The sequence below is a fragment of the Raphanus sativus genome, chromosome 4 (genome assembly GCF_000801105.2).
Source record: "Raphanus sativus cultivar WK10039 chromosome 4, ASM80110v3, whole genome shotgun sequence".
NCBI classification, from domain to species: domain Eukaryota; kingdom Viridiplantae; phylum Streptophyta; class Magnoliopsida; order Brassicales; family Brassicaceae; genus Raphanus; species Raphanus sativus.
In genome coordinates this window covers 6539279-6562940 of record NC_079514.1, presented here as the reverse complement: position 1 = coordinate 6562940, position 23662 = coordinate 6539279, and the positions used below count along the sequence as shown (strand labels likewise).

General features: G+C 37.2%; 4 protein-coding genes and 1 pseudogene across 4 annotated transcripts; 2 read left to right on the top strand and 3 right to left on the bottom strand.

The window, feature by feature from the left end:
• Positions 1-5: 5 nt before the first annotated feature.
• On the bottom strand, positions 6-1535 carry LOC108823760 (uncharacterized). The gene has a single exon (XM_018597044.2). It carries the CDS (start codon positions 1482-1484, stop codon positions 6-8), a length of 1479 nt encoding a protein of 492 aa, XP_018452546.1. The 5' UTR covers positions 1485-1535.
• A 460-nt stretch (positions 1536-1995) lies between these two features.
• Positions 1996-7070, bottom strand: LOC108842913 (disease resistance protein RPP2B). The gene is made up of 5 exons (XM_018615962.2): positions 6586-7070; positions 4543-5644; positions 4152-4463; positions 3021-4070; positions 1996-2940 (listed from the first exon to the last, which is right to left on the bottom strand). The coding sequence occupies exons 1-5, from the start codon at positions 7068-7070 to the stop codon at positions 2212-2214; spliced, it is 3678 nt and encodes a 1225-aa protein (XP_018471464.1). The 3' UTR covers positions 1996-2211.
• Positions 6966-12727, top strand: LOC108851622 (disease resistance protein RPP2A). The gene is made up of 9 exons (XM_057007775.1): positions 6966-7104; positions 7393-8546; positions 8627-9701; positions 9817-10113; positions 10205-10936; positions 11027-11095; positions 11189-11271; positions 11363-11564; positions 11746-12727. Exons 2-9 carry the CDS (start codon positions 7414-7416, stop codon positions 12253-12255), a joined length of 4101 nt encoding a protein of 1366 aa, XP_056863755.1. The 5' UTR covers positions 6966-7104; positions 7393-7413; the 3' UTR covers positions 12256-12727.
• Positions 12728-15447: 2720 nt separating this feature from the next.
• LOC130510997 (WRKY transcription factor 28-like) lies at positions 15448-16593 on the bottom strand (annotated as a pseudogene).
• On the top strand, positions 16568-23380 carry LOC130511083 (uncharacterized). The gene is made up of 4 exons (XM_057007910.1): positions 16568-16606; positions 22245-22758; positions 23165-23173; positions 23220-23380. The coding sequence occupies exons 1-4, from the start codon at positions 16568-16570 to the stop codon at positions 23378-23380; spliced, it is 723 nt and encodes a 240-aa protein (XP_056863890.1).
• The last annotated feature ends 282 nt before the right edge of the window (positions 23381-23662 follow it).

The following is a 23662-nucleotide window of genomic DNA, read 5'->3' as shown; positions in this document are numbered from 1 at the left end:
TTGCTTTAGGGGTATATACAAAACCTCTTTTCTTTAATACAAAGAAACAGCCTCTCATAAGCCAAAGCCATCTTACTCGCTGTAAACATCTCGGCCGCATACTCTCTACACTTCCTCCCTCTCTCAGCCAACCTCTCAGCTCCTTCAGCCACCGCAACCTCCATAACCGCCGTCAAAGCCTCCACATTAGGCGCAAACATAAAACCAAACTCATCATTCACCACAACACTCCTCTTTATGCTCGGGTACCTAGACGCCATCATCGGCTTACCACTCAACATCGCTTCCATCAACGTCAAATCAAGCCCTTGTGGTCTTAGCGTCGGATTCACGAATATATCGATCCCGTTGTAAAAGCCCTTGAGCTCATTTGAATCTAGGGATCCTAAAACGGTAACTTTATCGCCAAGTTTCTTGTAACGTTGCTCCCATGGCCCTGATCCAGCTACCACGAGGTGAACATTAGAATGCGTTTCCATTAGTTTCGAGAAAGCTTCGAAGAGCAACGGATGTCCTTTGTCTTTGACTAATCTCCCTGCAGCTCCTAAGACAATGGCCGCTGAGTTTTCTTGTAACCCTAGTTTTGACCTAAACAGAGAACGTAGCTTCTCGTCTGATGTGAATCCGTGTTCATCGACTCCGTTGAGGATCACGTGAACCCTTTTCTCCGGGATTTGGTAAACATCTCTCAGCATTTCCCCGCAGCTATCGCTGATTGCTATATGATGAGCGTAGTTGTGGAAGAATCTGATTTCTTCAAGTATCTTGGGAAGCACGGCACTGTATAGGCTTGCGTTGAAGCTTTGCGATCTTGGTTCGCCTGGTTTACGGATCAGATCTTGGTAAATGCTTGAGTGTAAGCTCTCTAGTGCGATGCCGTGCCACGTGACGGCTAGGTTTGGAACTTCCCGGGCCTTCCAGTACGGTAAGGCTACGCTTTCGGAGTGGACCACGTCAAAAGGTTGCTTCTGGTCTTCTTCTTGGTAAAGCTCCCAGGCTTTGTTGTACCGCCATTTTCCGGGCTCCGCATCGCCGTGGGGATGGATTGTAGGGTTCGTGATTTTGTCGGAAACATTAGTGTTTTTGTTGGTTTCATGGGAAGGGTCTAACGGAGAGGTGAAAACGTGGACGCGGTGTCCACGGCGGGCTAAAACAGTGTGGAGAGTGAGGGCGTGGCGTTCCATGCCACCGGGATTGGGCCCGGTGGGCCATTTCCGGGAGAAAACCGCAATTTTTAGGGTTTTGGGAGGAGGGTTGGTTAAGGAGAAAGCAAGGCGGTTCCAGGCGAATTGGGCGGTTTGAAGGTCGCCAGACCAAGGTGGCTGAGTTGTGTCGTGACAGGAGAATACTGCGGAGGTGGAGGAGGAGTAAGAGGAGGCGCGGATGAGTAAGAGAGCGGGGATGGTAAATGGGACCGTGAAGAAGAGGAAAGTGCAAAGTCTAAAATGAGAGTTAGGTTTCTTTGGTTTGGTCTGTGAAGGCATTGTTTGGTGGTCTTTACAGATCTTAGGTTTGTCTCAGAGGAAAAGATGCAAGTAAGTTTTGTCCCAAACGAACTTGGTTTTGAGTATGAGGTTTAGTACTCAATGGTTAGGTAATGTGTACCTATATGAGGCTGATGCCGAAAAACGCGCGTCTCACGTTACTCGTGATTTTAGTATATTGCTGCTAACTAAGCATGTAAAAAAAGAAAGTTATAAATCAATTATCTGTTGTTGTATTTGACCAATATCAACAATTTTATACAATAAATAAAATAGTACAAGAAATAGTCGAAACATGTGGCAAATTATAAAATGATTAACAGCTAATACTCATCTAAGACCCTAATGTTTATAGCTTGCATTCAGTAGACTTTGACGAAACAGAATTCATTAGTCAATCAATAGAGCTGTTAAACATGTGTCAGCATATTACAGCTTATGTGACAGTAATAAAATATTAATGCTAAAAGAATGATCTGTAGGCTTGGTAAAGAAAACGAACACTCTGCAATCATTTCGTATTACTATTCATGCATGATTGCAGTATATGATTGTTTTCTTTTATCAAGTCTACAAATCATGCTTTTAGCATTAGTTATTTTTTATAAGGTACGTTTCGTCAAAGTCTACTGGAAACCAAAAGATTCTTGCCTTTTTCTTTCATAAACATTATTCTCTCTTCAATTCCGTTAACCGGGTTGATCTGAAAACATGATCGATTTCTTACTTATTTGCAGAGATTAGGCTTTACTGGCTCTATGTAACTACGAACAGAGCACTCAGCAAAAGAGATTTCTTCCTTTATTCTTTTCCCGTTTAGTAGCTCTTCTTCTTCTATACAGAAACGGCGTCTCTTGGACACAACAGCTTCGTCCATAGCGGTTTCAGTTCCTTTTCCAGATACCGCTTTCTCAAGGTTACTCTCCTGTAATCCGTGCAATCTACAATCGTTCTCATCAGGTGCATATAGCAAGCTCATCCCACATTTAATCACCTCACAGCAATCTAGCTTTCTTTTGGACACACCATCAGTAACAAAGAACTTGAACGAGGCTGTGGTGTTGCAGCACTGGTTGAGATCATGGCTTTTCTTGGCTTGGAAGCAGTTGTTGTAACTGATGAAGACGTGATCAGAGGTAAGTTTTCTTGGTTCTTCCTCGCGGCTAGATGATGATCCACATTGCTCTTTCCATCCTCCGAGATTACAAGTAAAGCTGACGCAATCACCTTCTTCGTTTCTGAACTTGCACTTGCATATCACTGAGAATCGGTTGGTTTTATCTTCATAGTCCTTGAATGAGACAACTACACAGAGAGAAAGCCCGATGAACTTATCGTCGCACCAGTGTGGAGGCAGGTGGGTTTCCATTGAAGATCCCATTCTCTGATGACGGAACCATAATGGCAAGTCGTTTCCTGGAAAACTTACGCTAGCTAAAGGTTCCGAGACTAGTCCCTGAAATGATTAAAAAAAAACAAAGCATGAGATGTGAATAAAACGTCACTAGAATAACAACAGAGTAAAGAGAGTTGGACCTTATGATTACGTTGAAGAGATCCATTCCCCAGTATTTGGCTCTTGAGTTGAGTATGAGCCACAATACTTTCTTCTGCATCTCTGTTTAGCTTAAAACAATCAGTGAAGACGAAAGTAGACTGGCTCCTTTCAGCTACCACAAGAAGCGTCATGGGTTTGGCTACTGTTTCGAGTGAGATACATCCATGAGCATCCAGATACTGCAGATTTGATGGAAGCACCGGAAGAGAAACGAGCTGTTGACAATGCTTCAAGTAAAGAGACTTGAGATGATGAAGTTTCTTGATGCTTCCAGGTAGATTCTTGATATTGTTTCTGCTCAAGCATAAAGACTGCAGCAATGATAAGGAGCTAAAGTTGTCCGGCAACTTGTACAGATTACAATCTGTGAGATACATGTCTGATAACCGCGAGCATCCAGAGAAAGGCAGCAGCTCCAAACACGTGAGGTCATGGACTTTAGATCCACCAAATGAGAACAGCTTGAGATTGCTCATATACATTTTTCTGGGAGTTTGTTTGATGGATGTATCATCCATGAGCAGAATCTCTAAGCTTCCCATGTCTTCGTCGATGTCCGGGAAACTCTCTAGCTTTGAACAGCCAGAGAGAAGCAGTTCTTTAAGAGACTTCAGCTTGCAAAGAGTGGTGGGAAGATGCATCAACCTGGAACATTTCTTCAAGTTCAGCACAGTAAGTTTCTGTAGACTTTCTATAGATTCAGGAACTCTTTTCACCGCTGTGCCATCCAAATACAGAGATTCTATGTTTTCTGAGATTGTTGGGAATTTCTTGAGTTTTGAACATCCACTGAGGATGACAAACTTCAGACACTTCAAACTGATTCTCTTTGGAAGACTCTTGAGGTTTATGCAATCTCTGAGATTCAGTGAAACAAGACTGTCCATCTGCCGGATCGCTGAACATTTGGTTAAACTTGTACAGCATTCAAGATTCAGTCTCTCGAGTTTACGAGCTTCCAACAAGCCATATAGATTAATCAACTCCTTTGAATAACTGAGATCGACCCACCTTAACTCTCCTGTGTTCTGCAAAACATAGATCAATAAGTTAATAAACCACATACATACTCGATAAGTAAATGGGAGACTTTACAGCTGAAGTTGTACCTTCTCATCTTCCCACAGTTGCACAATGTTGCTATAACGCAGATTAAGATAAACGAGTTTCTTCGGGTTAAATTTCGATGGAAGATACTCCAGAGGGTACCCTTGCCAGTGGAGATACACCAGCTCATCTGGAAAGCAATCAAGCCCATTGGGAAAACGTAATCTACAATCATTCTCACACCACTTGGAACAATGAGAATTGTAGAATTTGAGGAACTTAAGGTTCCACATTCTCGCGAAAATATCAGCACTTAGCTTCATGCTATCTACATTAGACATATCTAAGAAGATGCCTCTGATCTCTGCAGTGCCCTGGAAAAGGAAAGAAGGTTAATAATCAAAAACTATGGTAGAAAAATCACATTCATAAGACTGAAACATTATGGCTCACCGTTTTGTACTTTAAAACGCGACAGATGTCTTCTTGGTCCCATAGCCGACCGCGGTTACCTGCTTCTTTGATGGATGATTCATAACCAACTTCCCTCCCCATTGTAATCAGTAAGTCATGCATCTCAAGCCGGTTATCCGAGACTGTTATCAAGCACTTGTCAATAAGGTCATTTATCAGAATAGAAGCATCAGTATGGTAAGTGCTCAGAACACTCGAAACAAAATCCAACTTTTCTGATGTAAAGAAGCAAGCAACATCCAGAAAAATGCTCTGTTCTTCCTCACATAGTTCTTCATAACTCACTTTCAGCACGTCATGGATCTTCCCATCTGGTCTTCTCTGCAGCCTCTCCCATTTCAACTTCCAGTAAGACTTATCTCTTTGGCATAGATCAGAACCCAACAGCTTCAGAGCTAGTGGATGTCCTTTAGAATAATCCACAAACTTGTTTGATAGATCCATCAGCTCCGGAGTGGCGCAGAGATTACTAGAAAAGGCACTCAAGCAGAAAAGCTCCAGACTCTCTCTTCCGCTCAATCTCGGAACCACGTATGTTTCATTCACAACCTTCTCAAGCAGTTTCTTGTTACTTGTTGTTATAACAATCCTTGTTCCTTCTCGGTACAGATCTTTTCCCGCTCCCCCAATAAGTTTTATTAGTTGATCCTCGCTGGCCACATCGTCGAGAACAATTAATAGTTTCTTGTTCCCAAGTCTATGTTTAAAGAAGTCATGCGCACCTTCAGGAGCTCCAACGTCAAGATTCTCTTCATCTAATAACTTACGTAAGAGTTTCTGCTGCAAATAATCTAATCCGTGGAGCTTTGACTCATTCTGAACGTTTGCAAGAAAGCAGTAACCATCGAAGCGATTGTAGTTCTGCTTATACACACAATCTGCAACAGTTGTCTTACCAATCCCGGCCATCCCAAGAACTCCGACGATCCGCACAGAACTTGTCTCTTCAAAGTCAATTAACTTTTCCAGCTCCATCATGCGTGATTCAATCCCGGGAAGACCTCTAAATTCTGATGGAGACAACTTGTTTAGCACCTTGAACGTTTCCTTGGCAATTTTGTCAACAAAGTCACACTCCGGGCTGTCAAAATGTATCATCATGTCAACAAAGTCACTAACTGATACATGTGTTATCACAGTGGCAAGCTTTTAAAACAGTGAACCGAGGCTTAACCAGTTACTAAACCGTATTTAAAATAAACTCAAGCCAGCATCATTCAAACAGTAAACCGAGGCTTAACTAAATATAAACCGGAACCAGTGTTTTAAAATCCGACCCGAATCCGTGGTTGAACCAGTAAACTTGGTAACCAAGATTAATCTGATTTAGGTTTTATAAAAAGACCAATATTTAAAAATCCAATCAAACCTGCAAAAATACACTAAAACCCTGAACCCAATTACCGGTTGAACCAATAAATAACTTTTACTTATATTTTTCTAGTTTTTACTTAGAAAAAAATGAAGTGAACAATGATAAAAAAACCAAAATTAGTTGATGTAGTTTGGTATTAGTTTATTTGTGTTATAGATAATTTTTAGCGATGTTTTATTTTTGATTTATTTTAAATTTAAAGTTTAATTTTATTATTTACATTAGACATTTAAATATTTATGAATTGTTAAATTTTGATATTTTTTTGTTAGATGTCAAAACGCTTAACTTGTTACAAATTTTTTAGATATTTTGTATGTCAATATAAAAACTAATGTTAAACATTTTCTAAATATCCAATTATTATTTTATGTTTTATAAATTATTTAGAAAATACATAAATTTAGTTATCTATATATTTATTATTATAATTAATATATTATTATATAATAAAATTAATTTATATATTAATCCGTGGTTCACCTGCGGTCGACGTCATCCGGTTCATCATTTAGGGTTTAAAAGAATTGGAATTCAAATGAATCCTTTTAAAACAATAAACCAAGCTCAACTAACTAGTGAACCGGAATTCAATTAACTTTATGAACCGAAATTAAGGTGACATTTAAACCAAAATCGTTTGTTACCTTCTCTCCGGGAGCACATAGCCGGCGATATCAGATGCAGCTCTTAGAGCTTCTTTCCACGCCGGAACTCTGTGTTCAGATCCCTGGAAGATCTCTTCAGATCTTTCGAACGGAGCTCCGAATTTCCCAGTCTGGCAGCTCACGTCATCTGCAGAAACTTTGTAGAAGACCGGTAAGACCACCTGCTCGAAAGTCTTCTTGCATTCCATGATCTTCACTAGTTCCTCTAAGCACCACGCGGAATTCGCGTAGTTCTCCGAGAAAACGACGATAGAGATCTTCGATTGCTCGATCCTCTCGAGAAGCGCGGAGAGATCGTTGCCTCGCCGAAGTTCCTCATCGATGAAAGCGTCGATCCCTTTCCGGCGAAGAAAGTCGAGGAGATAGCAGGTGAAGGAGTGGCGCGTGTCTGCGCCTCGGAAGCTGAGAAAGACATCGTACTGACGGCGGGAAGGATCGGATTTGCAGGAAGATGCGGCAGCCATGGAAGAGGAATTCGAGGATAAGCACGGATTATAGGTCAAAATTTTTTTTTTTTTAATTTTAAAATCTAGATCAAAATGTATCAGCCATGGAAGAGGATCTCGAGGTTAGGAGATTTATTTTATAAATCAAAGTGGGTGGGGTTTAACAATGTTTGAAAACAGAGGTGGGTGGGTGAAAAGTGAAAACCACTGGACTATGAACAGTGATGTAATGATGTCCTGCTCCGGCCCCTTTTTATTAAAAAATGGTGGCATTTTCTAGCTTTTAAGCTTTTCAATATACACCACCTAAACAATCAGATGAGTCATTCCCATTTTGCAGATATCAAATCGATAGAAATCAATGGAAGAGATGAAAGCTTTCTGTGAGTTCCTTAGCCATCGTCAACCTCCCCGTTCACTCTCCGAGAGCACTGCTGATGACGCCATTGAATATCTCCGGACTCTGCCTCCTGACAGATTCAACAAGGCCGTGAGCCGCCTCAGCGAAGCTACCTTCAATGAGATCGACGGAGACCATCCATTTAACAGCCCAATGGTTACAACTTTTTTGCACGAGCGTGTGAAAGCCAATGAACAGGCTAATGAAGAAGAAGATGGCGATAAGAAACGAGGAGGTAAATCTGACGGCGACCAGGAGATTCTCTTGGAGAAATATTTGACAACCAGCGATCTCAGTAACCTAGACACTCATGTCGCCGCCGTCGACGAGGACTTCGGTAAGTACTTTCTCTTAGCCACTGAACGAATCCTTAGAGTAGAGGATGAGGAAGGAAAGCCATGGCAGTTCGGGTTCTCAGACCTCAAAGTTACCCAACGCTACGTCTTGACCAAAGGTTGGAGCAACTACGTTAAGGAGAAGCAGCTTGTTGCAGGAGACTTTGTTTTCTTGCAGCGGCTTTATACAGACAGCAGTAGACTCTTCATTGGCTTTAGAAGGCGCCAAGCTAGTGCTCTCGGACAGTGTCAGGATTTAACGTCACTGGCCACATCCTCTGAGCAGCTCAAGGAAGTTGAAACTCCTCCCCAGCTAAGAAGTCATGGGCGTCACGTCACAGAGCTTGACCCTGTTTTAGTGATTTCTTGTGGTGAAAATCAGGACTCCGAGGAGAGATACTTCATAAGCTACATCTCCAAAGAGTTGTGTCTCCGTGGCTTCACCCCTTTGATATATGATCTAACTAGGAGCACATTGACTGCGGGTCTGGAGATGCTACACAGCTCACGGGTTGGTGTTATCATTTTCTCGAAGAACTATGTTTGTTCTAGACAGTGCCAGGATGAATTTGTGGCAATCATGGACCATTCGAAAGCAAACAACCTTGTGCTTCTTCCAGTGTTTTTCAAAGTGGAGGTTACGGACATTAGGGGTCAAAGTGGCTCCTTTGGAAGAGCATTCTCACGACTTGAGTATTCAGTTCTGGCATCCCAAGCTCCCTATTTAACTTCCATCAATAAATATCAGTATAAGAAAGGGTATGTAATGAATCTCTTTTCTGAGTTTTCTCAGTATGGTGTGGTAAATGTCTTTGATTCCGATTGTTTTTTCTGCGCAGGGACGAGGTTTTACTTGCCAAGAATATTGTTAGAGATGTCTGTTTTCTGCTCAATCCTGACACTAACATGAACCTAAGAGGAAGGCTTCAAATGAAGAGTATATTGTCTTTACTCAATTTTTCTCAGTTCTCAGCCCCACATATTGTTGGACTTTGGGGTATGGCTGGCATAGGGAAAACTACCATCGCTAGAGAAATTTTCGGAACACAGGCTGAGAGATATGAGGTCTGCTACTTTCTGCCAGACTTCCATATAGTGTGTCAAACGAGAGGACTGAGTCATCTGCGTGATGAATTCTTCTCAAAAATCTGTGGGGAAGAAAAGGTTATTGTAGACGCATATGACACGAAACTAGGTTTCATAAGGGATAGGTTCCTTGGTAAAAAGCTCCTCATTGTTCTTGATGGTGTGAGTAATGCTAGAGATGCAGAATTTTTGGTTGGAGGGTTTGGCTGGCTTTCTGGTGGACATACACTCATCTTAACATCTCGGAATAGGCAAGTTCTGGTACAGTGTAACGCTAAAGAGATTCGCAAAATCCAGAAACTATCCGAGCCTGAATCTCTTCACCTATTCTCCCAGTTTGCCACTGAACAAAATTGGAAGGAAAGGACGTCATTAGTCACGGAGCTGGTGAACTACGCTAGTGGGATACCATTGGCTCTGTGTGCCTTAGGTTCCTCCTTACAGAATCAATGTATTAACGAAGAGAAGCAACACCTCAAAGGATTGCGTCAACATCCTTTAGTTGAGATTCAGGATGCATTCAAAATAAGTTTTAGTGTACTAGATGACAACGAGAAGAATACATTTTTAGACCTCGCATGTTTTTTCCGTGGGGAGAGAAAAGATCATGTAGTGAACATCCTTGATGGTTGCGGTTTTATTACAGATTTAGGAATCTATGGTCTCATTGATGAATCTCTCATCAGCCTTGTAGATAACAAAATAGAAATGCCCAACATTTTCCAAGACACGGGTCGATTTGTTGTTTGTCAAGAGAGTAATGAGACAGGGAAGCGTAGCAGACTGTGTGATCCTACTGACATTGTTGATGTGCTGACCAACAACTCAGTAAGTCTTAGAATATCTATCTATATATCTGTTACCTCCATTGAAACTAAGAATACTGCTTAGGTTCCTTTTTACACTTAATAATTTATGTTTCTGAATTGCCAATTTTCTTCAGGGAACAGAAGCAATTGAAGGCATATTTCTGGATGCATCTGGCTTGACAGTTGAGCTGAGTCCTACTGCTTTTGAGAAGATGTATAGACTTAGATTGCTCAAGCTCTACAGTCCTACTTCTAAAACCCATTGCAATGTATGTCTACCTCAAGGCCTTTACTCTTTACCTGATGAGCTACGTCTACTCCACTGGGAACGATATCCTCTAGGATCCTTACCTCGGAACTTCAATCCTAAAAATATTGTAGAACTGAACATGCCCTATAGCAACATGACAAAACTATGGAAGGGAACAAAGGTATGTTTTGACTTTATAGTGTTACCTGCTGCATACATTAAGTAATTAGCTTTTACTTGATGACACATTTAGTTATTTTTGTTGTAAACAGAATCTCGAGAAGCTGAAGAGGATCATTCTGAGTCACTCCCGACAGTTGACTAAATTCCCAAGGCTTTCAAAGGCCAAGAACCTTGAGCATATTGATCTTGAAGGATGTACGAGTCTGGTTAAGGTTAACTCATCTATTCTTCATCATCAAAAGCTTACTTTCTTGAGTCTGAAAGACTGTTCACGTTTGCGAAGTATGCCTGCCACGGTTCATTTAGAAGCTCTTGAAGTTCTTAATCTATCTGGCTGCTCAGAGCTCGAGGATCTTCAGGATTTCTCACCAAACCTTAGTGAGCTGTATCTCGCTGGGACTGCCATTACAAAAATGCCATCTTCAATAGGGGGTCTAACTAGACTTGTTACACTAGATCTGGAGAATCGTAATAGACTTCAGCATCTGCCACCAGAGATAAGTAACCTGAAAGCTGTGGTCAGTCTTAGGTCAAAACGCCCTGCTTCTTCCATTGATCTATCCAGCGTGGAGGATACAGCACCACCACATAAGAGATGCCGATTGAAGGGTGTTATTGAATCTGTTATTCTGAGCTTAAGAAAAAAGAAGCGAGAAAGTAGTGTCTCTAGGGTTAACGAGGAGACAGAGAAGGAAAAAGAAGTAAGAGAGAAATTGGTTGATGGTAACAACAATGACGATTTCGATCCGTTTGCTGCTTTCTGGGATGATAGGCAGAAGAGTATTCTTAAAATTCAGGAGAAACTTGAAGATCCTGATCTGGTTTTCTAAACTTCTTTCCCTGAATCTACTTAGTTTCCTTTGTGCTTGATTTCAGCTGTAAAGATAGATTTGTTTGTTTTTGTGTTTCAGTCTGAAGAAGCTTTGGTTGAGTTGCTTCAGAAACTGGAATATGTTGACATAACACTGGAAGATCTTCAGGTAATATAATTGCAACCAAATTCGTATAGAGAACACTCTTGATTCTTCGATTTTTTCATAGTTTTTGAAGTTTATGTTTTTTGGTCTCTTTAGGGAAGTAATATCGGGCGGGTTGTGAATCAAAAGCGGAGGCATCGATCGCCAATTGTTCAGAGATTAGCTCAACAGCTTATCAAGTACAATCAAATTCAGAAACTTTGTCTGCTCGAATTCAACCATCAAGAACACTATTGATTTTCCAATTCACTGTACTTTTTGTTTCTGCAGTAAATGGAAGCGAATGGTAGAAAAATTTTTAAGACTTAAGCCTGGTGATTTCCAAAGTCCGAGTTTAATAGGTAAAAGAACAGACTGCAACTCTGAATCTCAGAACAAGCATAATCCCTATCCATTTCCTCATCCAAAAGACAGGGAAACCTCTGTTCCTGAGGGTTCCTTAAACCTCAAAGGCCTCTTCCCCATACGCCCGGTAAGCCACTCATAAACTAGTGGTAACAGACGTCAATTTTCCTTTCTTTGGACTTCAACATACAACTATCCAACAGTAAACTCTTGTTTGACTTCAACCTGACGCTCGTTTTTTTCCATCTCATTGCATTCGTCTGTGTGTTTCTCATATGCTCAATTTTTTTTCTTTACTCTTTCGACAGGGAAAACCTGTGTGTGCCTCGTATTTTCACACTGGAAACTGCAGCTCCGGTTCTACTTGCATTTTTGATCACCCATCGTTGATGCCAGTCCACAAGAACACATCTTTGCCCTTGATTCAGCGATTTTCTTCTTCAATGGGAGATTCATCAAGTGACCTTGTGAACCCAGCAACTAGTAAACGAAGAATACAGAAGAACACATCTTCCATGGCTTCTGAGACAGAGCACTTGAATCAGCGAGGATTTTCTTATTCAATTGGAGATTCATCAAGTGAGCTTGTGGAAGCATCAACTAAGAAACCTCCAATACACAAGAAAACGTCGTCTCTGGTTCCACAGATGCCGTATTTCAATCCGCAAGGATTTTCTTATTCGATTGGAGATTCGTCAAGTGAGCTTGTGGAAACATCAACTATGTCTGAGGTAACACACACAAACGTTGGTAGAGACACCTCTGATTCATGGGATGATGAAGAAGACACTCAGTTTTTGAACTGGTTGCATCTATGAAGCACTTTTAAAAAAAAAAATTGATGATTCATCAAGTGAGCTTCTGGAGTCATCAATTCTTAAATCCACAATACACAAGAACCCGTCATCCATGGCATCTGAGACGCCGCTTTTGAATCCGCTAGGACTTTCTTCTTTGTTTGAAGCTTTATCAAGTGAGACGTCAACGTTGTCTGAAATAACACAAGCAACCGTTGGCAGAGACACCATTGATTTATGGTTATGTTAATGAAGGATCACTCAGTTTTGGTAGCATCCATTTTAAAACAATAGTCCAAAATTGGAGATTAACGCTTAGGTTCAACCCCTTGTGTATTAGACTGAGTTGTAAACTGGTCCGAGGAACTTAAAACCTGATGTCTTTTCTTATCTCTGCTTCTATGTGTGTATGATTTGTTCTCATACTTGATTGCTCTTAACTCTTGTCATAGAAAAAGACATCTATGCAGACCGGAGATTGGACTTTGTTGGCTCCATGTAGCTAAGATCATAACAACTCATAAAGTGCATGCTGATTTCTTCCTTTAATATTTTCCTCTTCAGTAGCTCTTTTTTTTTTTTTGAAAATATTTTTTCAGTAGCTCTTCTTCTGAGCAGAAATGGCTTATGTTGGGCACACCAAAACCTCACCTGTGGTTGCGCATTCATTTAAATACAGGCTGTATCGTACAGCTTCAAAGATATTATTACTATGTCCTTTTTGGCTTTTTTTGGTTCCATCGGTAACAGAGAATGTGTCAAAGTAGAGTTAAGAATAACGTGGAAGAACACCATAATGAGATAAAGTATCTGCTAGAGACGACTGTTGAGCAGAGCAAGGATTAAGTGTAAAGCTTTTGTCACAACAAGGGGTATAAGGATTCAGTGCCGTGGTTTGATGAGGATTGAGGGGACCATAAACATGGGGCCTCTTATAATTTTTTTTTTGCCAAAAGTACGATACATATTTAAAAAAATATTAAAAAACTAACACATAATTTTTCTTCCCTCTTTTTCAATAATTTTTTCACAAAAGTTTCATAGTCTTGATTCCTAAGTAAATCTCTTTCTATAGATATGATTGTTAGGCCATTTAGTCTTTCCTATAACATGGTTGATCGTAGATTAGACTTTGTTAACTTTGGTTTGGAAAAGCTTCTTTCAGCAGTGATCACTGAAACCAGAATCGTTAATAATTATTTGGTAAGCAATCCATGAGTTTGGATAACACTCTTCTCTTCCTTTTAAGAAGTTCAAAACTGTGAAGAGGTCTCTTGTAATCTTTTGTAATTTTGTGGCAAAGTCTTTTTTAGAACCATTAGTTCGACACACAAATCACCCCCAATAACATCAGAATGATTTCCATGCTTTAGAACAGCTTCAAGATTGGTACAAGATACCATCAAACTATCTTCACTTGCTGATTTCAGTTTATCCAAATCAAACAAAAAACAAATGTTAGTTCATACTTCTGAAATTGCTCAAAGCTTGTTTCAAAAGAATAAAGAGCTTGATCCATGATTTGAAGGAAATAAGAAATTCTGAAGTTCTCTTCTAGAGATAGATCTACAGACTCATCAACTAACTCTGATTTCTCATCAAAAAACTTTTTTCTGCACGCTTTTTCTTTGCTGGGAATATGGCTTCAATCTCCATAGCTTCTGCAATTTGTTTAACATCTGATTTTGCATTTTCAAAACCTGTCTATCTATAATTCCGAAAAAAAAAATCCGTTCAACAAGTCCTTTCAGTTGGGAAACATCTTTTTTTTTTCTTAATTATACAGGGGTATCCTGACCCCACAGAAGTGGTCCAGACTAATCACGTGTTGCCACGTGTCGGTCTCATATTCCTGACGATGTCAAAATATTAATTCTCCGGTGACCGGAACTCGAACCCTGGTAACTTTTACCTTATTGAGCTTTTTACCCTCAAGTTAATCACATTTTTGAGTGCAAACTCTTGCTTACCGTGTTAACAGCAAATAAAAGTTTATACCAAATCACCATAGACAACAAGAATTCATAATTTCCAATCCCATGCGTCTCGTTTGTAACAAGATACTCAGCAGTGCTTTGTGTACTCTATTATATAAGTTAAAGAATCTCTTATCTTTGCAGTTTAAAATCTAATTGCCTTAACACAATTAACATGACTTTCCCACCGTCTGCGATAAAGATTTCACTGTCAAACCTCCCACCTTATCTTCTAAAATTTTCCACCACTTCACTGATGATGCAAAGACATTATAAATACGCTGGATTATCCTAAAAATGAAATGGCTTCTTTCAGAAGTATATTTGCCATGTCACAAAGAGTAAGATTAAGACTGTGACAACCACATGGCGTATAAAAGGTACGTTGATGGCGTGAGTAGTGCTAGAGATGCAGAATTTTTGGTTGGAGGATTTGGCTGGCTTTCTGGTGGACATACACTCATCTTAACATCTAGGAATAGGCAAGTTCTGGTACAGTGTAACGCTAAAGAGATTTGCGAAATCCAGAAACTATCCGAGCATCAATCTCTTCACCTATTCTCCCAGTTTGCCACTGAACAAAAATGGAAGGAAAGGACGTCATTAGTCTCGGAGCTGGTGAACTACGCTAGTGGGGTACCGTTGGCTATGTTTGCCTTAGGTTCGTCCTTACAGAATCAATGTATTAACGATGAGAAGCAACATCTCAAAAGATTGCGTCAACATCCTTTAGTCGAGATTCAGGATGCATTCAAAATAAGTTTTAATGTACTAGATGACAACGAGAAGAATACATTTTTGGACCTCGCGATGCATTCAAAATAAGTTTAATGTATTCAGATTCATTTGATACAACTTTTTGTTTATTTGTTGAAAGCATGACGACGGATTGGAAATGTGACAGTGGTGAATGGCGGAGGACACTGGAGGAGGTTGCAGAGGACAGGGGAGTGCAGGCCGCAGAGGATACAGTTCGGAATTGTTATTGTTTTGCTTTTTTAGGTTTAGATTTGTAAACCGAGTAATGAAAACCTGTTCTGTTATGTAATTTAATTTTAGTTTGTATATCAGATTTTTATTGATAATTAATTGTTCTTTATAAATCAACTTTTATTTCTGAACCAATTCTAATTTATAAACAGATTTCAGTAATTATAATCTGTACTGAGATATTTTAATTTATATTTTTTAGCTATCAGTAAGAAAATTATTAATAAAACATTTTTTGGTTGTTCCTTAATACTGTGACAAAGTAGTTACTATGTAAAGACTTACTAATTATGTATCTAAAAGTCGCTGATATGCAACTGTGAATAGGCGTCATAATATAGTTGCAAATGAGCGTTTGTGACCCTTTGTAGTTGCATACTTCACTAACACTATATTTGTGACTATTTTGTGACCGTTTTGGTGGTGACAAAAAGTCTGTTTTCTTGTAGTGAATTCGTGATATAGGAAAAACATAGGAAAGCCTTATCTAAACTTAATTTGTAATCATTCTCCTATATATAGTAGCCGCGGCGGAACTTCCCCGGAGGTTAGACAGAATCTGACGGATGGTTGTGTCGACCCTCGTACGTTGTAATAAAAATCGTTGGATCTTCGACCGCTTTCTCCACTCGTTTCTTCACGTTACACCTTTGCGTCGTGCATCTATAGTAACTCCTGTTTACGTTTTCGTTTACATTTGCAATTGTTAGTTTCTAAACTATTTTTTATCTAAAAGTATAAAATTAAATTACCTTGGGTAAGGGCTGGTTTTGACGGCCTTTCGGCCGTATATTCTCCATCTATAACCATCTACAATATGACCAGCCTGGCTTTTAACCATAACCGAGACTCGTGGCTCTCTTTGTTTCTTCTCTTCGTTCTTTTTCGCTTTCCCTCTGAAACTATACATTATAAAATTACTACAACATACTAGACTAGATTGCTAAATGAGGGATCATTTGATATTTCATAATATAATTCTTATATAAATGACTTACACTTTTTTGGAACTTTGATTTTCTTCACCTCCATCTTCAGCTAACTTTCTTTTCCTCCGACTTGTACTGGAATCTTCACCAGGATGATTAGCCTCGCTATAGGAAGAGGGTGCAGAAACCCTAGTTGGAGTCTCACCGATCGAAGAGTTGAAAACCTCTGAAGAAGTAGGAGAAATACCAAAAATTTTCTGAAGTAGAGATTGGTACGCTCCTGGAGAGATTTGGAGGCAATCAGTGGAGGAGTAGGAAGATGGATCGAAAACATTGTTTCCATAAGATGACGAGGCTGAAGTAGGCAGATTCATAATTTCACACAAAGAGAAGGATGAAGCGAATTGGTAGTTGTAGAAATCTTTGGTTTCATTAGACATGGTGAAGAACAATGAAGAGAGAAAGCCAAAAAAAGAGGTGAACAGAAGAAAAGAGAAGAAAAGATTTTTAGGTTTGGGATTGGATATTTTCTCTATGGGTTCGAGATTGGTGTTTGGACTTTAATTGGGTCTTCGTCTCTCTTTCTCGTATTTATGCATTTTGAAACTCAAAAAAGAGGATGAGAGAAAAAGAGAGTGACGAATTACAAATTTTTGGCTTAATTTGATTCGGAAAAGAGTTAATTAAGTAAAGCTTTAAGGATATAATTCAATGGTACGTGAGTGAATCCATAATCGTGTTAATACTTTTATCTTCCTCTATTAATTTAGTATTTAACTTTTCTCAAAAGTAAATACTAAATTGTTCTCTATTATTATTTCTATGCAATACATACGCGCAAGGAAACAACGCTAACTCCGACAAAAGTTTCCTGGAAATTTCTAGGAAACCTAGGATTCATCGGAAGATTTGTTTCTACTTTATGAGAAATTACCAATTTCATCGGAAACTTCTAGGAAACCTATGATGAACAAAAAATTTCAGAATTTCGTCAAAATAGATAGTCGGAATGTTGTGGGCACCCAAAACGATGCCAAAGTTTGTCGGAAATTTGTAGGACCTTTTCGACAAAAAGAATTTTCTTGGAAACTTCTTGCTAACAGAATGTTCTCGGGTTGTACCGACGTGTGAGACTTCTCGGTATTTAGCCAGAAAATATTATCGGAAAATAGACAGTGTTTTTTTTTTTGAAACTTAATAGACAGTGTTAAAGTAGATTATATGTGTTGACGTTAGATCTATGTTCCAATGAAGCTCCGTTAAGACTATCATCCAGGAACGGATCTAGAAATATTTTTAATTCGGGGCACCATATTATAAACAATAACATTTTTTTTCTGATGGAGGCACTTTTAATAATTTCTTCACTAAAATAATAAATTAATGATATTTGATAAATTAAATTAAAATATTAAAGAAAAAATAAAAACCAGTGAAGGGCACGTGCCCCATACCGTTGCACCTTCATCCGCCCCTGCTATCATCGACACTTTCGGAAGTTATGTGTTTATATAGTGCTGGGTTTGCGGATCGAACCGCCCTACTGTGGGTTGAATCATATTTTTGATTAAAAAAAATTTGACCGGTTTGACCTGCGAGTAAAAAAATTGTACCCGCACCACCCCATTTAAATTAAAAGATAATCTGCGGGTAATATTAAAAACAATAAAAATAATTATTTTATATTTCTATTAATGTATTCTTTAAAATAATATATCTTAATTAAATTTTTATTTATATTCGTAATTTTAATTATTTTTTATAAGAAAATCATTTATTTTCTTTAAAACTTTATTTTTAAAATTTTACGGGTTCGTGGGTACTCGCAGTTTAAATTCTACCAATTCGCATCCGCCTCGCATAAAATATATTTGACCCGCACCTACACCCACTCTGCATATCTTTCAAATATGTTGACTCGTATCTGCCCCATAGCGGATCAAATGGAACGGAATCCGCCCAGAAGAATCAAATCATCGCCCAAAAGCAAGAAATGGAACGGAATCCGCGGATAAAGAATTAAATTCCCAGGCCTATGTTTGTACACAGATCTGTATTAAATAATAATGTGTATATATTATAATATATAACCTCTAATTTCAATTTTTAATTTACATGTGGTTATCAATTATGTGTATGGTTTACATCTGTTGCATGCCTCGAAACATATTGTGGAATATTTTAAGATAATATATTTTTTATCTTTATTCTACTTTTACTTGGTCTTTAAATTTCATTTAAAACAAAAGTACCAATAAAATATAACCTTTAATTTTTTAAAGTTATTTAAATTTCTATGTCACTGATATAATAAGTAAACCTATTTTTTTAAGTTTTTTTTTGTTTTTAGGGATTAATAAATGCATGTACTAAATCTATATTAAACTAACAAAATATAGTATAATTTTTATTGGAGAACTGGTACAAGGAATTTAAAACCTGATGTCTTTTTTTTTTGGTTCAAACCTGATGTCTTTTCTTATCTCAGCTTCTATGTGTGTATGATTTGTTCGCATACTTGATTGCTTTTAACTCTTTTCATAGAAAAAATATCTCTGCAGACCGGAGACTGGACTTTGTTGGCTCCATGTAGCTAAGATCATAACAACTCATAAAATGCATGCTGATTTCTTCCTTTAATATTTTCCTCTTCAGTAGCTCTTTTTTTTTTGAAAATATTTTTTCAGTAGCTCTTCTTCTGAGCAGAAATGGCTTATGTTGGGCACACCAATATCCTCACCTGTGGTTGCGCATTCATTTTGATCTGTTTGTTTTGCAGATACAGGCTGTATCGTACAGCTTCAAAGATATTATTACTATGTCCCTTTTGGCTTTTTTTTTGGTTCCATGGGTAACAGAGAATGTGTCAGTGTAGATTTAGAATAATGTGGAAGAACACCATAATGAGATAAAGTATCTGCTAGAGACGACTGTTGAAGCAGAGCAAGGGGTATAAGGATTCAGTGCCGTGAGAAGGTTTGATGAGGGCTTGAGGCGACTATAAATATGGCGCCTCTTATAATTTTTTTTTTGTCAAAAGTATAATATATATTTAAAAACATATTAAAAACTAACATAATAACTTGAAAAAACTAAGACATAATTTTTCTTCTCTTTTTCTAATAAATTGTTTCACAAAAGTTTCATAATCTTGACAAGGATTCGACGGGCGGGTAATTAACCAAAATAGTTATATTTGGACAAAATAATTACATATCTAAATATATTATCAATTTAATGAGTATTTTAAAATATTAAGTTTATTTTAAATTAAAATGATATTAACATTCTCCATCTATATTTTGTTATTCTGCTTATAGATCATGTTTATCTTACCATTGAAAAATGTTTAGCAATATATAATAGTTTCATATGTTTTTAATATTGAGTCTACTTTAATTATGGTAGTTATGATAATAAGTAAAATATTCCGTGCATATTTTTTTACTTGTATTAATGGTTTTTTTGTGCTATGCACGGAATATTAGTTTTTAATGAAAATTTTGTCAACATTATTTATAATATTAATGTTTATATTGTAAATCACTTGTGTAGTTGCTTATTTTAGATAAACTCTTGTTCTTTTTCTTTTGGGTCAGTAGTACCGAGCATATAGTTTTGGAGATGGAAAATTATGTTATGGACAGTGGGTTTTTACCTTTATAGTTGAGCTATATTGACAATTTACTTGTGGTTGTTTTCTATTTGGTTCCTTTATATTCATTAAATATTTTATTCTTTAAATACTTAATTATGATTTAATAAATTATTTTTGTATTGTCTTGCTCAAAGTATACATATATAGTACTTTTGAAAAGTATTGTAATGTAACAAATAAATTGTTTAGAGAAGCTTTAAAAGTTATAGATAAATTGTTTTGGTTGTATATGTACTTATTTTAATAATTCGGTAATGAGTCATAGAGTAATAATGTCATGTGACTTCTTTTTCATGTTTGTTTTGTATTCTGATGTGGACATTTCATAATTATTTATTTACTATAAAAACTTAAAGAGATTTTTAATTTAGTTTTCTTACTTCTTAATTGTATATTTATTTATTGTTTATTCTTTTTATATTTTATATTTACTTATTTTAATTTTCTTGCTTTTATATCAAATGATAATACTATGATAGATGCTTAATATAATATTTCTATTTCTTATAATGTAAGCTTGTTTTCTTATATTATATATTTACTTATAAAATATTGGAAATAATAAAAATGTAAAAATATACATTTTTCAGATAGATGGTTAATGTAGTTTTTCCATTCTTATTTTGTATATTTACTTATTATTTATTTTTCTTATATTGTATATTTAGTTATTCTAATTGTTTTGTATCAATTTGTAATATTACAATAAATTTGTAATGTGATATTTTTATTTCTTATATTGTATATTTACTTATTATTTATTATTATATATTTTTCAGATATATGTTCAATGTAGTTTCTGATTCCTTTATTGTGTATTTACTTAGTATTTATTTTTCTATATTTTATATTATTTATTCTAATATTATAATTAATGTAATATTTTTACTTCTTATATTGTATATTTACTTTTTTATTTTTTTTTATAATTATGTCACGTATCATCTTCTAGTAGAAATTTGTTTCACTGATGTGAACGCTCCGTGGAGCTCAAAAGACTACTTTTATTAGTATAGATATAGATTCCTAAGTAAATCTCTTTATAGATATGATTGTTAAGCCATTTAGTCTTTCCTGTGATATGGTTGATAGTAGATAAGATTTTATTAACTTTAATTTGGAAAAGCTTTTTTCAGCAGTGACCACTGAAACCAGAATCGTCAATAATTATTTGGTAAGCAATCCATGAGTTTGGATAACATTCTTCTCTTCTTTTTAAGAAGTTCAAAACTGTCAAGAGGTCTCTTGTAATCTTTTGAAATCTTGTGGCAAAGCTAGAACCATTAGTTCAAAACACAAATCATCCCCAATAACATGAGAATGATTTCCATGCTTTAGAGCAACTTCAATATTGGTACAAAAGAGATACATTGAAGAAAGGTACATTACTTATCATCATCCTCTGATTCTCTACCCCAAAATGCAGATTGTAATGCTTGTGATTCTACTAGCCATAGTCTTTGCATATCTCAGAGCAAACTGAATGATCAATGATGGACAGTGTGATTCGTAGGTTCATTCTTATTCACGCTACTTTCTTTTTCTTAGAACTGAAGTCATATTCAAGATTGTTTCCGAGTTTTAAACTTGGCTTGGTCTCTACCCATGTAGTTTGAATAATCATATACCTTTCTTAAATGTATCTCTCTTGTTTATGCTGACGTCAAATATATATGTTGCCAATGATTCATTAAGTGACCTTGTGGAAGCAGCAACTAAGCAACTAGGGGTGGGCGTTCGGATACCCGTTCGGGTTCGGATCGGGTATTTCGGATTTTCGGGTATTTCGGTATAGGAATACAATACCCGTTCGGGTATTTCTTTACTTCGGGTTGGGTTCGGGTATTTTTAGTTCGGGTTCGGGTATTTCGGGTCGGGTTTTCGAATATTTAGATTTTGGAAAAAATATTAAAATTTTCATTTCTCAAGTTTTTTTGTATTTAAAAAATATAAATTTCACTTAACTGATTTTTTTATTTTCTGACAATCGAATAATTAATAAATTTGAAGATAACATTTACAAATAAAAGATAATAAATTGATTATTATTTTTAAATTTTGGATGTAACTTTTGTTAATGCATGAAATAAAAATCTTGACATGCATTTTAAGTGAGTAAAAATTTCACATTTTTCCAATTATATGTAAATTATCTAATTTTGAACTATGTGCATAATAAAAATAAATATTTTGAATAAAATTAAAGAAGTAAACTAGGAATATAGACCTAAGTATACATATGTTCGGTTATCTTCGGATATCCATTCGGGTTCGGGTATTACCCGTTCGGGTTCGGATATCCAATCTCTCCTAATTCAATACCCGTTCGGGTATTTTGCTACTTCGGTTCGGTTTCGGTTCGGATTTTTTCGGTCGGGTTCGGGTACGGGTTCGGGTATCGGGTAAAATGCCCACCCCTATAAGCAACAAAGAATCCAGAAGAACATATCTTCCAAGGCTTCTGACAAACAGCACTTGAGTCCACTAGGATTTTCTTCTTCATTTGTAGATTCTTCAAGGGACATTGTAGAAGCAGCAGCAACTAAGAAACCAAGAATCCAGAAGAACACATCTTCCATGGCTTCTGAGACACTGCAGGTGGGTCCACTAGGATTTTATTCAACTGGAGATTCATTAAGTGACCTTTTGGAAGCAGAAACTAAGCAACAAAGAATCCAGGAGAACACATCTTCCATGGCTTCTGAGACACTGCACTTGAGTCCACTAGACTTTTATTCTTCAGTAGGATATTCATCAAGTGACCTTGTGGAAGCAACAGCAACTAAGAAACCCACAATACGCAAGAACACGTCTTCCGTGGCTTCAGATACGCCGCATTTGAATCCGCCAGGATTTTCTTCTTCAATTGTAGATTCGTCAAGTGAGTTTGTGGAAGCATCAACTGTGTCTGAGATAACACACACAAACGTTGGTAGAAATCCCTCTGATTCATGGGATGATGAAGAATACTGTGAGTTTTGATTGCATCTATTAAGCACGGGTTTTAGTTGAGGGTTCATCAAGTGAGCAAGTGGAATCATCAATACTGAAACCCACAATACACAAGAACCCGTCTTCCATGGCTTCCGATGAACCGCATTTGAATCCGCTAGGAGTTTGTTCTTTGCTTGAAGCTTAATCAAGTGAAGATTATCAGTTTTGGTTGCAGCCAATATAAAACCAAGCTTGTGGAAACATCAACTTTGGTTTATGGTATGTTAATGAAGATTATCAGTTTTGGTTGCAGCCAATATAAAACCCTCAAGTTTACTTCTAATTTTAAACCCTCAAACTTGGGAGAAATCGTGTAGAATAGTCCAAAAATGAGATCACTGCTTATGGTTGAACTTAAAACCTGATGTCTGTTCTTATTTCAGCTTCTGTGGGTGAGTGATTTTTTGCTTACTTGATAGCTTTTAACTTCTTTCGTAGGAAAAACGTCTGTGCAGACCGGAGATTGGGCTTTGTTGGCTCCATCTAGCCAAGACCAGAACAACTCAAAGCTCACGCCATTTCTTCCTCGAAGCTTTTCCTCTTCAGTAGCTCTTCTTCTTCTTCCAAGCAGAAACGGCATATCGCGGGCAGAACAATAGCGTCACCTGTGGTTGCGTATTCATTTGAATCTGTTTGCTCTGCAGATACAACTTCAGAGATATTATTACTGTGGCTTTTAGCTTTCTTTTGGTTCCATCGGCACCAACATATTAGCTTTTGTCACAACTCACAACAGGATGTGTAATAATATGTTGATTGTTGATGAAGAACCAGTTTGTAAGCATCATTTGTTTGTATTATTTATAGAGAGATTAACAAAGCAATAACAGTTAACAAATGAAAACTTTATTTTGATTCAATGAAATTAAAAAAAAAAATCC

What these genes read in the sequence shown, in the direction of transcription:
- LOC108823760 (XM_018597044.2), bottom strand. Translation starts at nt 1,484, where the DNA reads ATGCCTTCACAGACCAAACCAAAGAAACCTAACTCTCATTTTAGACTT.
- LOC108842913 (XM_018615962.2), bottom strand. Translation starts at nt 7,070, where the DNA reads ATGGCTGCCGCATCTTCCTGCAAATCCGATCCTTCCCGCCGTCAGTAC. An exon ending in AACTGTGGGAAGATGAGAAG is followed by an intron (nt 4,071 to 4,151) that starts GTACAACTTCAG and finishes TATGTTTTGCAG; the next exon opens with AACACAGGAGAGTTAAGGTG. An exon ending in CTCTTCAACGTAATCATAAG is followed by an intron (nt 2,941 to 3,020) that starts GTCCAACTCTCT and finishes TAATCATTTCAG; the next exon opens with GGACTAGTCTCGGAACCTTT.
- LOC130511083 (XM_057007910.1), top strand. Translation starts at nt 16,568, where the DNA reads ATGGTGAAGAACAATGAAGAGAGAAAGCCAAAAAAAGAG. An exon ending in AGAGAAAGCCAAAAAAAGAG is followed by an intron (nt 16,607 to 22,244) that starts GTGAACAGAAGA and finishes ATATCTTCCAAG; the next exon opens with GCTTCTGACAAACAGCACTT.
- LOC108851622 (XM_057007775.1), top strand. Translation starts at nt 7,414, where the DNA reads ATGGAAGAGATGAAAGCTTTCTGTGAGTTCCTTAGCCATCGTCAACCT. An exon ending in AACTATGGAAGGGAACAAAG is followed by an intron (nt 10,114 to 10,204) that starts GTATGTTTTGAC and finishes TGTTGTAAACAG; the next exon opens with AATCTCGAGAAGCTGAAGAG. An exon ending in TAACACTGGAAGATCTTCAG is followed by an intron (nt 11,096 to 11,188) that starts GTAATATAATTG and finishes TGGTCTCTTTAG; the next exon opens with GGAAGTAATATCGGGCGGGT.